This window comes from Camellia sinensis, chromosome 8 (genome assembly GCF_055761805.1).
Source record: "Camellia sinensis isolate YWXY chromosome 8, ASM5576180v1, whole genome shotgun sequence".
NCBI classification, from domain to species: domain Eukaryota; kingdom Viridiplantae; phylum Streptophyta; class Magnoliopsida; order Ericales; family Theaceae; genus Camellia; species Camellia sinensis.
In genome coordinates this window covers 45,918,591-45,931,260 of record NC_138968.1, presented here as the reverse complement: position 1 = coordinate 45,931,260, position 12,670 = coordinate 45,918,591, and the positions used below count along the sequence as shown (strand labels likewise).

The window sequence follows — 12,670 nt, the reverse complement described above, 5'->3', positions numbered from 1 at the left end:
GGTAACTTTGACAATAATTAGACCATTGTATGACAGCCAAATCATGTGGGAATAAAGCTCAATTTGTGAAGAGATAGTACATGGGGATAGGGATCACACCGTTTAGTAGAGGTGTATGCGACGTGCTTCTGACGATTTGAAAGGAAAGTTATAAATTAATTCATGGATGTCGAATTGATAAATAATTAATTGGGATTTGAGCAATTTTGGACTATTTCAATTTGTTAGTTGATTGAATAATATTCTTAAATAATTATTAAGTATTTGTATAATATATAATATTAATTTATATAATATTTTTCATATATATAACACAAACTAATTTCAAATAATATTTTTTATATATATAATTACTAATTTGTAATAAATTTCATATTTTAAATCTCACACATTCATTTTTACTTTGATATTTTATTAACGATTAAAAAAATATATATGTATTAACCATAACATAATGAAACAGTTGCGAAAACGGATTATAAATTTCAAACTTTAATTCATGATTAGCAGATAGATTAATGCAGATCGATACAATTTTAACGAGTATGACGGTATTTTTCATAATCCTACCATATAGAATAGTACAAATTTTAATATTGACAGATAAATAAATAAATAAGGTGTTGTAAAAAGTACTAGTTAACAAACCTAAAATGGTTGTACTTTTACATTCTTTATAAAAAATATATGAAAAAAATTCAATTCCAAATAAAAAAAATTTAGAAGAACAATGTGAGAAAGCTATTTTTATAAATAATTTTATTTTTATAATTTTTTTGTTTTAAAATGATGTCTTTATATGAATTTTTTATTTATATATCATCACTCAAATATATGTCATAAAGAATATATAATAACTTTAAGAAAAATATTTAAGATCCACAAAAAAAAACTTTCACAATAGTACCCACAATGATGCAGTATCACATGTGTCAATTTTTGATTTGTTACACATTCAATAATGGAGGGCCCAACTCCTTTATCACATCATTGTAGTGAATTTGTGGGTCTAAAAGTGTGGATCTCCACTAAGTATTACTCTAATTTTAAATTGGGACCTTTGGTGAAAGCCCCTTAATAAAGTTTCTGGTAAAAAGGACAAGGGTGGAAGATTTTTTGTGTGAAGGACACACGGAGAAATTTTATTTCTACACATCTAGTTACCTCAGTGCACATCATTTCTCAGTACACACTCATTATAAGTTATTGTTCTCATTCTATATACTTCATGTTCCAATTATACCTTAATTTGTATCATTGTACACACACCACCTAAACCCTCATTTTACACACCTATACCCATTATGGTCATCTTTCTCTCTCTCCAAAATAGAGAGATGATTCTTATAAATTTCGAAGATCCATCACTCAAAGTTGCAATGTCTCAAACTAACCCAATATATACCTAGCTGAAAATTTTAATAAATCAAAGCAATTAAAGAACAAAAATATATAAAAATGCAAAGGTACCTATTCAACATTGATACTGAGAATCTTCAAGTGAAAAGACAAAATCATTTGGTTCAGATAAATTCTTTGGTTTTGATTGAATTTTCTCTTAATCGATTTGAGAGATCTTAAACATTATGAAAATATTAGATGTCATTTATGTTATAAAATTTTAATACCAGGGACCCTAAAAAAAATTCCCTAAAATAAATTGGGAGTATTATTTTCACCAAAAAAAAAAAGAGCTCAACAAGGGAGTTTTGGCCAAAAAAATCCTTAAAACTAATCAATGTTCTAAACGCATTCATAGCCTCAAATTTTAGAGTACCAAATATTTTTTACTGTCAATTGGAGCAAGATATGGATCTCAGGTTAAGTTTGACATATAGTTAAAAATAAAAGTCATATATATATATATATATATATTTTAAATCTTTTGTTTTTAGTTTTTTTTTTTTAAATTATGTCAATTTTTTCTTTTACAACCGTTTTGTGTAGACAGATATAAAAAGTAAAAAATTTTGAAAAAAAATCCAAAAAGAGTTCACTAAAGTTAAAATAAATAAATAAATATCAATTTGTTTTGGCCTATCTTTATCCCTTATGGATTTTTTTTTCAAATTTTTACTTTTTTGGTCCATCGGGCCGAGTCAAACCTAAAATTGTAATTTTTTTTATTTTTGTTTTATAAAAAATTTAACTGAAAAATAAAAGAAAACAAAAAAATCCTAACAAAATCAACCCCAAACAAACACTCACTCTCTCTTGGATTCCTCACATGCCTAACATGATAATAGTTTGGGAAAATATGATTTGAGAATTTTGAGTTTGTAAGTTTTGGAATTATAATTTAAGTGTAGAAAATTTGTTTAGTGAATGAGTTTTGAAAAGAGTTTTGAATTGAATAGAAAATTTTTGATGTGGCATATGATATCTAATATAAAAACTTACAACTCATAACTAAACACACAACTCAAAATTCTATTAAAAGCTCATAAAAAAATTTAAAAAATTCAAAAAAATATTGTTTTACTAAAAATATTTAAAAAAAATTGCACTTTTCAGGTCAACTGGCCAGACGAACGTCCGAGGGACAATTGGTAGGCTAAATTTCAAAATTTAAAAGCCCGCCTGGAACGAGTTTTCAAAAGGAATGGTGGAATTAATTTTTCAAAACTCAAACAAAACATCATACTAGAATATAGGAGTAGAACTATGATTCCAAAACCCTTCCAAACACAACCTAAAAGTCTTAACTCTGTTTTAAATAAAATTTTGATTGAATCCTATTAATACCATGTTAAAAAAGTCAATTCTTTTGTTAATAAGAATTCAATGAAAATTTCTTTAGAAAAGTAAGATTAATTGAATATTTTCTTAAATAGTTTTCTAGGTAGCTACGAAACAACACCATGAAATGGAGAGTAACCCAGTCTGACAAAAACATAATGAAACCATAATAATGCATCATTAACATAAAATTAGATCACAAAACTAATATTAAAAATCAATATGTGATTCTGGTTGAAATTACAAATTTTAAGACAACAATTACATTTCACCCATCAATCTTACAAACAATTTCTTTTCTCAATTTCATTATTATTTACTGTTTGTCGATTTCTTGTTTTTTTTTTGTTAATATTTTTATTTATTTTTTACTTTTTTTTTTTTTTTTTTTGTAAAAGTGAATTTATGCTTAATTGTTTTTGGTATTTAAAAAAAGAAATAATTTTGGATAGAGTTGAATGGAAAAGAAAAATTCATACAATTGATCCTATTTAATGAAACTTAAAATTTGGTTTGATTCGGTTTGTGTTCGGTATCTAATTTGGTAACAATCACCACCACATCTATGATGATCCTAAACCATATGCTAATTTTTTTCATAAACTTTTTTTGTGTACGAAGCAGAGTTGATAAAACATGCACTAGAACCATAAATGGCCTAGACGAAATCAAAAATAGGTGACAGAATCAACAAAAGTATAACTTATAAGTTTGTGATAATTTTTGTGAGGAAAATGTTATGGTTATGCACCCTCCTACAAAATTTATAATTTTATTATAAAATTTCATAATATTAGTCACAAAATATGTAATTTGATCACAAATTAACATAATAAAAAAATTCGTAACTAAGTCACAAATTTTTACAACATCAACTATAAAATTTGAGACATTTTGTTTCGTTGATTTGTTTCAAAATTACGTATTTTATGATTAATATTATGAAATTTTGTAATAAAATTATACATTTTGTGGTTGGATACCATAGGATTTCCCTCTTGGATGTGATTTATAGAAAATGCTATGATATCCACCCTTAAAGGAGTGCATACTGTGGGGGCATATTTTTGTGAATGACAGCACGTGGCCGAGGTTTCAAGTGTCCTGGTCATGGCACCGAGGTGGTCTCGGCTAGGTCGAGGTTATACGGAGATACCGGAATCCGAGATGAACGGATAAGGGTCAAGAGTCCTACAGTGGGGGGAGGATCTCAGTCTGGAAAAGGATAAAGCTCTTAGGGAGTTTATCTTTATCTATTTGAGAGTCCAGGTTGAGCATTAAGCCAGAGTCCATTGAAGTTAGGCTTCTACAAGGATCAAGTTAGTACTAGCTATAAAAGTAAGGCACCTCCGTGAGTCTAAGATACGCTGTTTTTTGTATTCTGGCTAGTGAGTTAAGTACTGTTTATTATCTTTGAGAGATAACTGAGTGTTGACTTGATCGTCGGAGTGCCCCCAGGTAGACGAACCATCGCCGGAGTCTTATCTTTCTGTGACAGGTTGTTCGGGCAAGATCTATTCTGCCGATACTCTCTTGCTGGGTACCTGTTTGGCAGTAAGGTCAAAAATCAATACCCACAATTTGGCGTCATCTATGGGAAACGTAAGAAGAATAAATGGCCAACGACGGGCAGAAAGAAAAAATTTGAGGCGACATCCTAAATGAGAGTGGTAAAAACGCCGAGCCTAACGTAAAGGAGGACAACTGCAATGAAAAACCTCGGAATAAAAATCCCAGAGAGAAAGACATCGGCCAAGAGGGAGATGTACCGAAGAAAGCATGTCAGGGCGGGTATTACAACGAAAGCGACCTCCAGGTATGGAAAGATAGATGCCTAAGAAGGGACAGCAAGGAGGGACGGTGAGATGAAGGGAATGGCAAACAAACTGCCAGACCTACAATCAGTCGTCAATTTCATGATGCAGAACAACATCATGCAACCACCATTCCCATTGAAGGACACGCCGATTCCAGCGGCCAAGAACGATGCCTAGAAAGAGGGGCAGAAACCAATTCCCGCAGTCTCTCGGCATAACAAGGGAAGGAAACATTCGCATCGGCCTTCATGGGAGGTTGGAGGAGGAGAATCGATGAAAGGAGTCTTAGAAAACACATCGTGCCAAAGAAGCTTACACCAAAGAACATCGGCATGTTCAAGGGAAAGAGCTTTGTTTCGACACGACTAATGGAGGGAGGTCCAAGAGGACTCATAACGACACCAAGAGTAACGCACCAAAAAAACTAAAATCCATTGACAGTCGAGCTCCTTGACGAACCAAGGAGGATTTGAGGGATTACCTCCAGAGGAAGCAACAAGATGCTGAGGTAACCTCTCCAGTCAAGCCGAGAACGCCGTTTTCGGTAGAATTAGACAAGTTTGAGTCCCCGAAAAGGTTCCACATGCCGAGATTCTAGATATACGACGGTAAGTCTGATCCCAACTTCCATGTCGACTTATACTTGAACTCAATGGCACTGTACACCAAGAACGAGCCGTTGCTCTGCAAGGTGTTCCCATCATCCTTTGAGGAAATCGCATCAGATTGGTTTCACAAGTTGCCGAAAGGAACTGTGAAAAGCTGGGAAGGCCTAGCCGAGATGTTTGTGGCTAGGTTTGTTACAAACAAACTGCAGTCGTTGAGGGTAGACTCCTTGATGGCTTTAAGAATTGGCGAGGATGAAAGCTTCAAGGTTTATGCCAAGAGGTATTATGAGGTGTTTAACCGAATGCCAAGGTGCAACCAAGAGGTGGTGGTCGTGTCTTTTAAGAACGACCTGAACGATGGTTGTCTGCTTCGAAAATCACTAGCAAAGACACTGCATAAAAGTATGAAGGAACTCATGGCCAGAATCAAGAAATATGCGAAAGCGGAGGAAGACACGCCAGGGACAAAGGCGTCAAACCAAGAGAAGAGGAACGGCTCGCCGAAGCGAGGCCGAGGTAATACAAACTTTAACAGACAAGAAATGGGATTGAGGGCTGCACAGGTAGTCACCACAGTGTTCCGGATCCCGGTTTACAAAGTCCTGGAAAGAATCAAGAATCAGCCTTACTATAGAGCACCAGAGAAGATTCTTGGCGAATTTATAGGAAGAAGCCTTGGGAAGCACTATGCCTATCACAATGAGGACGGGCATCTGACTCAAGGGTGCAGAGGCCTGAAGACACATCTAGAAGACCTTATGAGACAAGGTCACTTAAAGGACCTAGTAGATGAGGCCAGAACAAGGGAAGAACAAGCAAGGCAGCCCCATGCATCGGCAGCACCACAACCGCTTACAGACGGACCTCGAGTGATCAATGTAATTCACTCAAAGGTCAATGAAAACAACGTACATGGGGAGACTCAGAGGGTGAGACACTTACAGCATGTGAATCAGGTCCAACAAAAAAGGCCTAGGGCAGACGAGTGTCAAGGACCAATGGTGTCCTCCACTGAAGCCAACCAAGACATGGTGCAGCATCCACACAACAATGCTCTGGTGATATCCTTGAAAATTGGAGAATGTCAAGTAAGGCGCATTCTAGTTGACCAGGGCAGCTCTTGTGACATCATGTATGTCAAATGTTACAAGGAGCTCGGTCTTCACCAAGATGATTTAGAACAGTCCAACAATCCAATGGTCAGGTTCAATGGAACGCCGACATGGCCCTTGGGAGCAATAAATTTGGAGGTGCAAACAGGCACCAGGAATGTGGGCACAGAGTTTACAATCATTGACACCCCCTCACATTACAACGTTATCTTAGGAAGACCATGGTTGCACGCAATGAGGGTTGTTCCCTCAACATTACACCAACTATTACGGTTCCCAACGAAACAGGGAATTGAGGAGATCAGAGGAGATCAGGTGTAGGCGAAGAATTGCTCCATGGCAGCAATGAGATCCACCTGCAGCGTACGAGAAGCAAACACAGCCGAGATTGAGGACAAGGACATGGAGGTCCTGGATGACGTCAGCAAAGAACCAACCGAGAAAAGTGAGGAAGCCCTAAAGAAGATTATAGTCCAACAAAGGGACGAAGAGTGTTTCTTCCTCCTCGGCTCAGGATTAGCCAAGGAGGAAGAAAGAGAGTTAGAAGCCTTCTTACGAACAAACATTGAGGTGTTTTCTTAGATGCCATACGAGATGTTTGGCATTGACCCGAGGTCATTTGCCATAGACTGAATGTGGACAGGTTGGCTAAACCTGTCATCAAACAAGAAAGGAGGCCAACGTTGATGCATGTTGAAGCAGTAGAAGAGGAGATGGGAAAACTGCTGGAGGCCAGAGCCATTCGAGAGGTAAACTATCCAACTTGGTTGTCAAACACAGTTGTTGTGAAGAAGAAAAATGAGAAGTGAAGGGTCTGCGTGGAATTCACTAGCCTGAATAAGGCTTATCCCAAAGACAGTTTCTCACTCCCTAAAATCGATCAATTGGTGGATGCCACTTCAGGGCATGGAAGGATGAGCTTCCTGGATACATATAGGGTATCAGATAGCAATGTACCCCCTGATGAGGAGAAGACTGCATTTATCACCCCAAAAGGGCTGTATTACTACAAAGTGATGCCCTTCAGGTTGAAAAATGCAAGAGCAACCTACCAGAGGTTGGTGACCAAGATGTTCAGACATCTAATTGGCAAAACAGTAAAAGTATACATTGATGAATGGTCGTGAAAACCAAAGAACCTGAGGATCATCTGGCCGACTTGAAGACAGTTTTCAACATCCTTAGAACATATCGGCTCTGACTCAATGCTTTGAAATGCGCATTTAGAGTTGGGTCTGGTAAGTTCTTAGGATACTTGGTTACCAGAAGGTGCATTGAGGCAAGCCCAGATCAAATCAAGGCCATCCTAGACTTGAAGAGCCCAACATCAGCAAAACAGATACAGATGTTGACTGGAAGGGCCGCAGCCTTGAATAGGGACAGCTAGAGCTACTGAGCTATCCTTAAAGGTGGTCTTTTGGGTAAGCTCTTTTTTGAATGCATCGGTGTCAATTTCTTGTAGAGTTTTTTGAGCTGTCCCTAAAGGTGGTCTTTTGGGTAAGCTCTTTTTTGATTTCTCTCAAGGCTCGATCAAACAATGGCTGTCTTTTGGGAGAGAAGTTTTAGAGAGAGAAAGCTTGAGAGAAATCAAAAAACATGAAGTGAAAAGACGGAAAAAGGGAAGTGTTTTTGTTAAAACACGAAAAGGCGGCAAAATCACAATGAATGTGTCTTGGACGACGTGTCTGTCAGGCGGCGCGCGCAGAAGCGACGCGACCTGATGGCGCGTGTCAGGTACGGATCAATGAGAAAAAGACGCGTGGCGAAAACGGTTTAGAAACTGTATGTGACAACTCATGCACAGATAGAACTCTTGGAGTTCTTGATTTAATGGAGCAAAAACCTCGGCTAGGGGGACGATCTCGGTTAAAGAACTTGAAAAACTTAGTTCTTGGTTTTTAGGGTTGGTAAAGCAAACTGCAGTCTTGGTCATATAGAGCCGACGTGTGATGTCCTCGGTAATAAAGGATAGAGTAAGTTTTAGCTGACGTGCTATGTGGACAAACGATATAGGTTCCATCACCTCAGGATATCGAGGTAATAGAATCTAAGAGGCAGTTATGGGGTCATATTTTTGTGAATGACAGCACGTGGCCAAGGTTCCACGTGTCCTGGTCATGGCGCCGAGGTTATCTGCGGAGATACCAAAATCCAAGATGAACGGATAAGGGTCAAGAGTCCTACATTGGGGGAGGATCTCAATTTGGATAAGGATAAAGTTCTTAGGCCCCGTTTGTTTTTGGGTGTAATTGATGGGAGGGGATTAGGATGGAGATGAGGTTATTTAGTGTTGTGTTTGTTTGTAGGGTTGAGAAAGGGATTAGGATCGGGGTGGGGATTAAGATGGAGGTTGGAAGGGGGATTGGGATAGAGGAGGTGAAGGTAGAGATGGAGGTAGTATCGGAAAAATAGTGAGACAATTAGAAATTTTTTTATTTTTTACATATTGGGAATTTTTTTTTAAACATTAATGTTTAATTTTTTATATTTTTTTATTCGTTTTATTATTTTATATAAAAATAATTTAACAATTTCTACACTAACAACTATCATCAAAACAAACACAATTTTACTTAATCCACTCACTATCAATCCCCTCACTAACAATCCCCTCACTATTAATCACTATTAATCTCCTCACTATGAATCCCCTTCATTCTACTTCTGAAAACAAATGAGGCCTTAGGGAGTTTATCTTTATCTATTTGAGAGTTCAGGATGAGCATTAAGCCAGAGTCCATTGAAGTTAGGTTTCTACAAGGATCAGGTTAGTGCTGGCTATAAAAGTAAGGCACCCTCGTGGGTCTAAGGTACGCTGTTTTTTGTATTCTGGCTAGTGAGTTAAGCACTGTTTATTATCTTTGAGAGATAATTGAGTACTGACTTGATCGTTGGAGTGCCTCCGAGTGGACAAACCACTGCCGGAGTCTTATCTTTCTGTGACAGGTTGTTCGGGCGAGATCTATTCTGCCGGTGCTCTCCAGCTGGGTACCTGTTTGGCAGTGAGGTCAGAAATCAACACCTACACATACTATATGCACCCTATTAGAAAATATGTAATTTTATCATAAAATTTTATAATATTAACCACAAAATGTGTAATCTCGCCATAAATAGTGTAATAAAATATCAAAACTTAGTGTAACAAAATGTCTTTTGTGATTGATATTGTAAAAATTTATGACTTGGTTATGACATTTTTTGTTATGTTAATTTATGATGAGATTATGTATTTTATAATTAATATTATGAAATTTATGATAAAATTATATATTTTGTAGTAATGGTAGTGCACACCCTAGCACAACCTTTTAAGAGAGAGAGAGAGAGCATTATCATTGCTTTTTTGAATTGAAGAAATTGTCAAATTATGAAAATTTTAGGGCTTTTGATAAATTCTATTTGGAGGTGTTTTAATTTAATAAGTTCATTAAAAAAAATTATAACTTAGTTAATTTTATATATTTATACTTTTATTTTATGATGTCTTTTTTTCTTGATTTATATTGTTTGTTTGACTATTATACCCTTATATCTATTCTTGATATGTATTACATAGAAAAATGATATACACATTTTTTTTTTATTGTTGCTACATTTATTTTGGTAGTTACCATTATTCACTTTTTTCTTTTCGATTAATTTCATTCACATTTGTGATATTGTTTCATTGTACTAGGGTTTCGAAATTCTCTATTTGATAGGGGTTAAAAACTCTAATTTATACATGGTGGTGAAATAATATTATGTTTCTCCATGCGGTGAAGTTTTGTATTTTTCCATTGTCACTTTGTGTTCGAAATTCTGTGTTCGTCTATTGTTACTCTGTATTCAAAACTCTATGTTTCTCCATTGTTGTAAGTCAAAACTCTGTTTATGTCCAGTCAATTTTGTTACAAACATATTTTTCAAATGTGGGTTTGGTTTGATTTGGATTAGTGGAATGGTGAAATTGCATAAATTGTTCATTATAGTGGTAATGATAAAGATGATGATGAAAACGAGGATATGGGTGATATTTTTTTATTTTTAGAGTGATTGAGTTTTTTTATGGAATTTCTAATTTGATTTGTCATTGTTTCTATTTTTTTGTCAATTAGTATGAATATTCACATTTCACATTATTTGAAAGTTTGAGAAATAAGTGTGGAATATAGATATAGACATACATTTTTTAAGATGTGAATGTTCACATATCATTGATTATTTGTTACTATACTTGTTGATTGAATAATCATTTTTTGTTATCATTAAACAATTGAAATAGTCATTTTTTTCTTTCAATTTTGTTTCATATTGAAGTGTGAATGTTCACATTGATATAGTTTAGTTTTTCTAAGATTAATTGTATGTTAATTGTAAATTGTGAACATTCACATTGTATTTTGGTATGAATTTTTTTTTTTTTTTAAGTTTTTTCGAAAGTTAGTTGTATTAAGTTATTTTTTTTACTATGTTTGTTTGTTGAAAAATCATTTTTGTTACCATTGAACAATCGAAATAGTCAGTTTTTAATTTTTTTTTAAATTTTATTTTATTTTTCACGTTGTAGTGTGAATGTTCACATTGGTATGAACTTTTTTTAAAAAAAAAAAATTAGTTGTATATTAATTGTAAATTGTGAACTTTCACATTATATTTTGGTATAAGTTATATTTTTTTGAAAGTTAATTGTATGTTTGTTGTTTTTGTTATTACGCTTATTAGTTGAACAATCATTTTTGTTACCATTGAACAATTGAAATAGTCAATTTTCACTTTTTCAATTTGTTTTATGTTTTCACATTGCAATGTAAATGTTTACATTGGTATGAGTTTTTTTTTTTTAAGGCTAATTGTATTCTAATTATAAATTATGAACATTCACATTATATTTTGCTATGAATTTTATTTTTTGAAAGTTAGTTGTATGTTTGTTATTTATTGTGAACATTCACATTGTACTTTAGTATGTGTTTTATTTTTTTGAAAGTTAGTTGTATGTTTGTTGTTTACTGTGAATATTGACATTGTATTTTGATTTTTATTCAGATTTTTTATTGCGTTATTTTTAAAATTTTCAAATTATAAAAATATTCAAAACTCATAATTTAAGATTTTCTACAAGGAATGTATGAATAAGGGAGAAATTTTCTCCATGGAATAAGGGAAAGATTTTTTCTTTCAAATGAGAAAGAGATTTTCTCCATAAAATGAGGGACTATTGTTATGTTTTTTTTTCAAAATAGAAACATGTGCAAAAAAATTAAAAATAATGATTTGATCATATTACATTAAACCAAAGTTAGTGGAATATTCAAAAAGAATATAGATTAGATGAAATAAAACACTTAAAAGGAAAATTTATCAAAAAATGACTCAAAATTTTACTATATACACACCTTATCATATGCACTTTTAAGTTATGTTTTTTTTTTTAAGTTATAATCAATTTTATTCTTTAGTTATGACCTTACTTTAGTTATTACTCATGAAATCTTCGATTATATTTCATGTGTTATTTTATTATGAATTTTTTTTAATTATAATTCAAAAAATATGAAATTATATCATTTTCTTCTTTAATTATAAGTTGCATATTAAGAATAAGAGGATTAGCCGTATAAGAAACGAAAAAAAATATGAGCATCAACAAAAATCTCGATCATCGAATGACTCCTCAAATGTGGATAGGCGATCGAGATTTTCGGTAATAGTAGCAGTGTCGCATGAGTTATGGTTATGGTTGAAGAGTGTGAACAGAACAAAGGAAAAAGGGGAACAGGCGAGAAAGCATGGGAACCCAGGAAATATTGAGACCCAATATATAGTCTCTCAAATACAGCACGAAACTCCTTTTGATTAGCTTCCGAGTAAGTAAGAGAGAAGACAAGCCTTAATAAATAAATCGAAAAGAGAGAAGGCAAACATTACATTTTACATTTTATATTTACAAATTGCTCAAATAATCAAACTTGGTACTTGTAATTGCACTTTGTTCCTCCAATTACGCAAAACTGTTCGCCAATCAATTGCCTCCCCCGACAATTCTTCTTCGTGGATATATATATGAATATGTTGTCTGTGTGAAGTGTTTTTTAGGTTGCAGCTCTACTCTGGGTACTTTTTTATGTGTGTTTTTCTTTTTTGACTCTTCTAATTTTTGGGACTGGACTCTTTTAGGCTGTTCAATCCGGCCTATTTTGAATTTTTTTAAATTTAACTTGATGATTTAAATCGTTCAATATGAAATCTTTTGGGAAGTTGATAAAAAATCAACTTTCAACTTTTTACCCATTTTGGATCACATCACTTCTTAGATAACTTATCCATAAGAGCATCTCCAACAGTGTACCAAATGTTTCACCAAATCTGAGTCAAAAATGGGTCATTTCCTTAATTTGATACTTCGCGC

At 33.9% G+C, this 12,670-nt stretch overlaps 1 protein-coding gene across 1 annotated transcript; it reads left to right on the top strand.

Annotated features, from left to right (window-relative positions):
- The first annotated feature begins 5,394 nt into the window (after positions 1-5,394).
- Positions 5,395-6,572, top strand: LOC145797735 (uncharacterized). The gene is made up of 2 exons (XM_082885147.1): positions 5,395-6,296; positions 6,491-6,572. The coding sequence occupies exons 1-2, from the start codon at positions 5,395-5,397 to the stop codon at positions 6,570-6,572; spliced, it is 984 nt and encodes a 327-aa protein (XP_082741273.1).
- Positions 6,573-12,670: the final 6,098 nt, after the last annotated feature.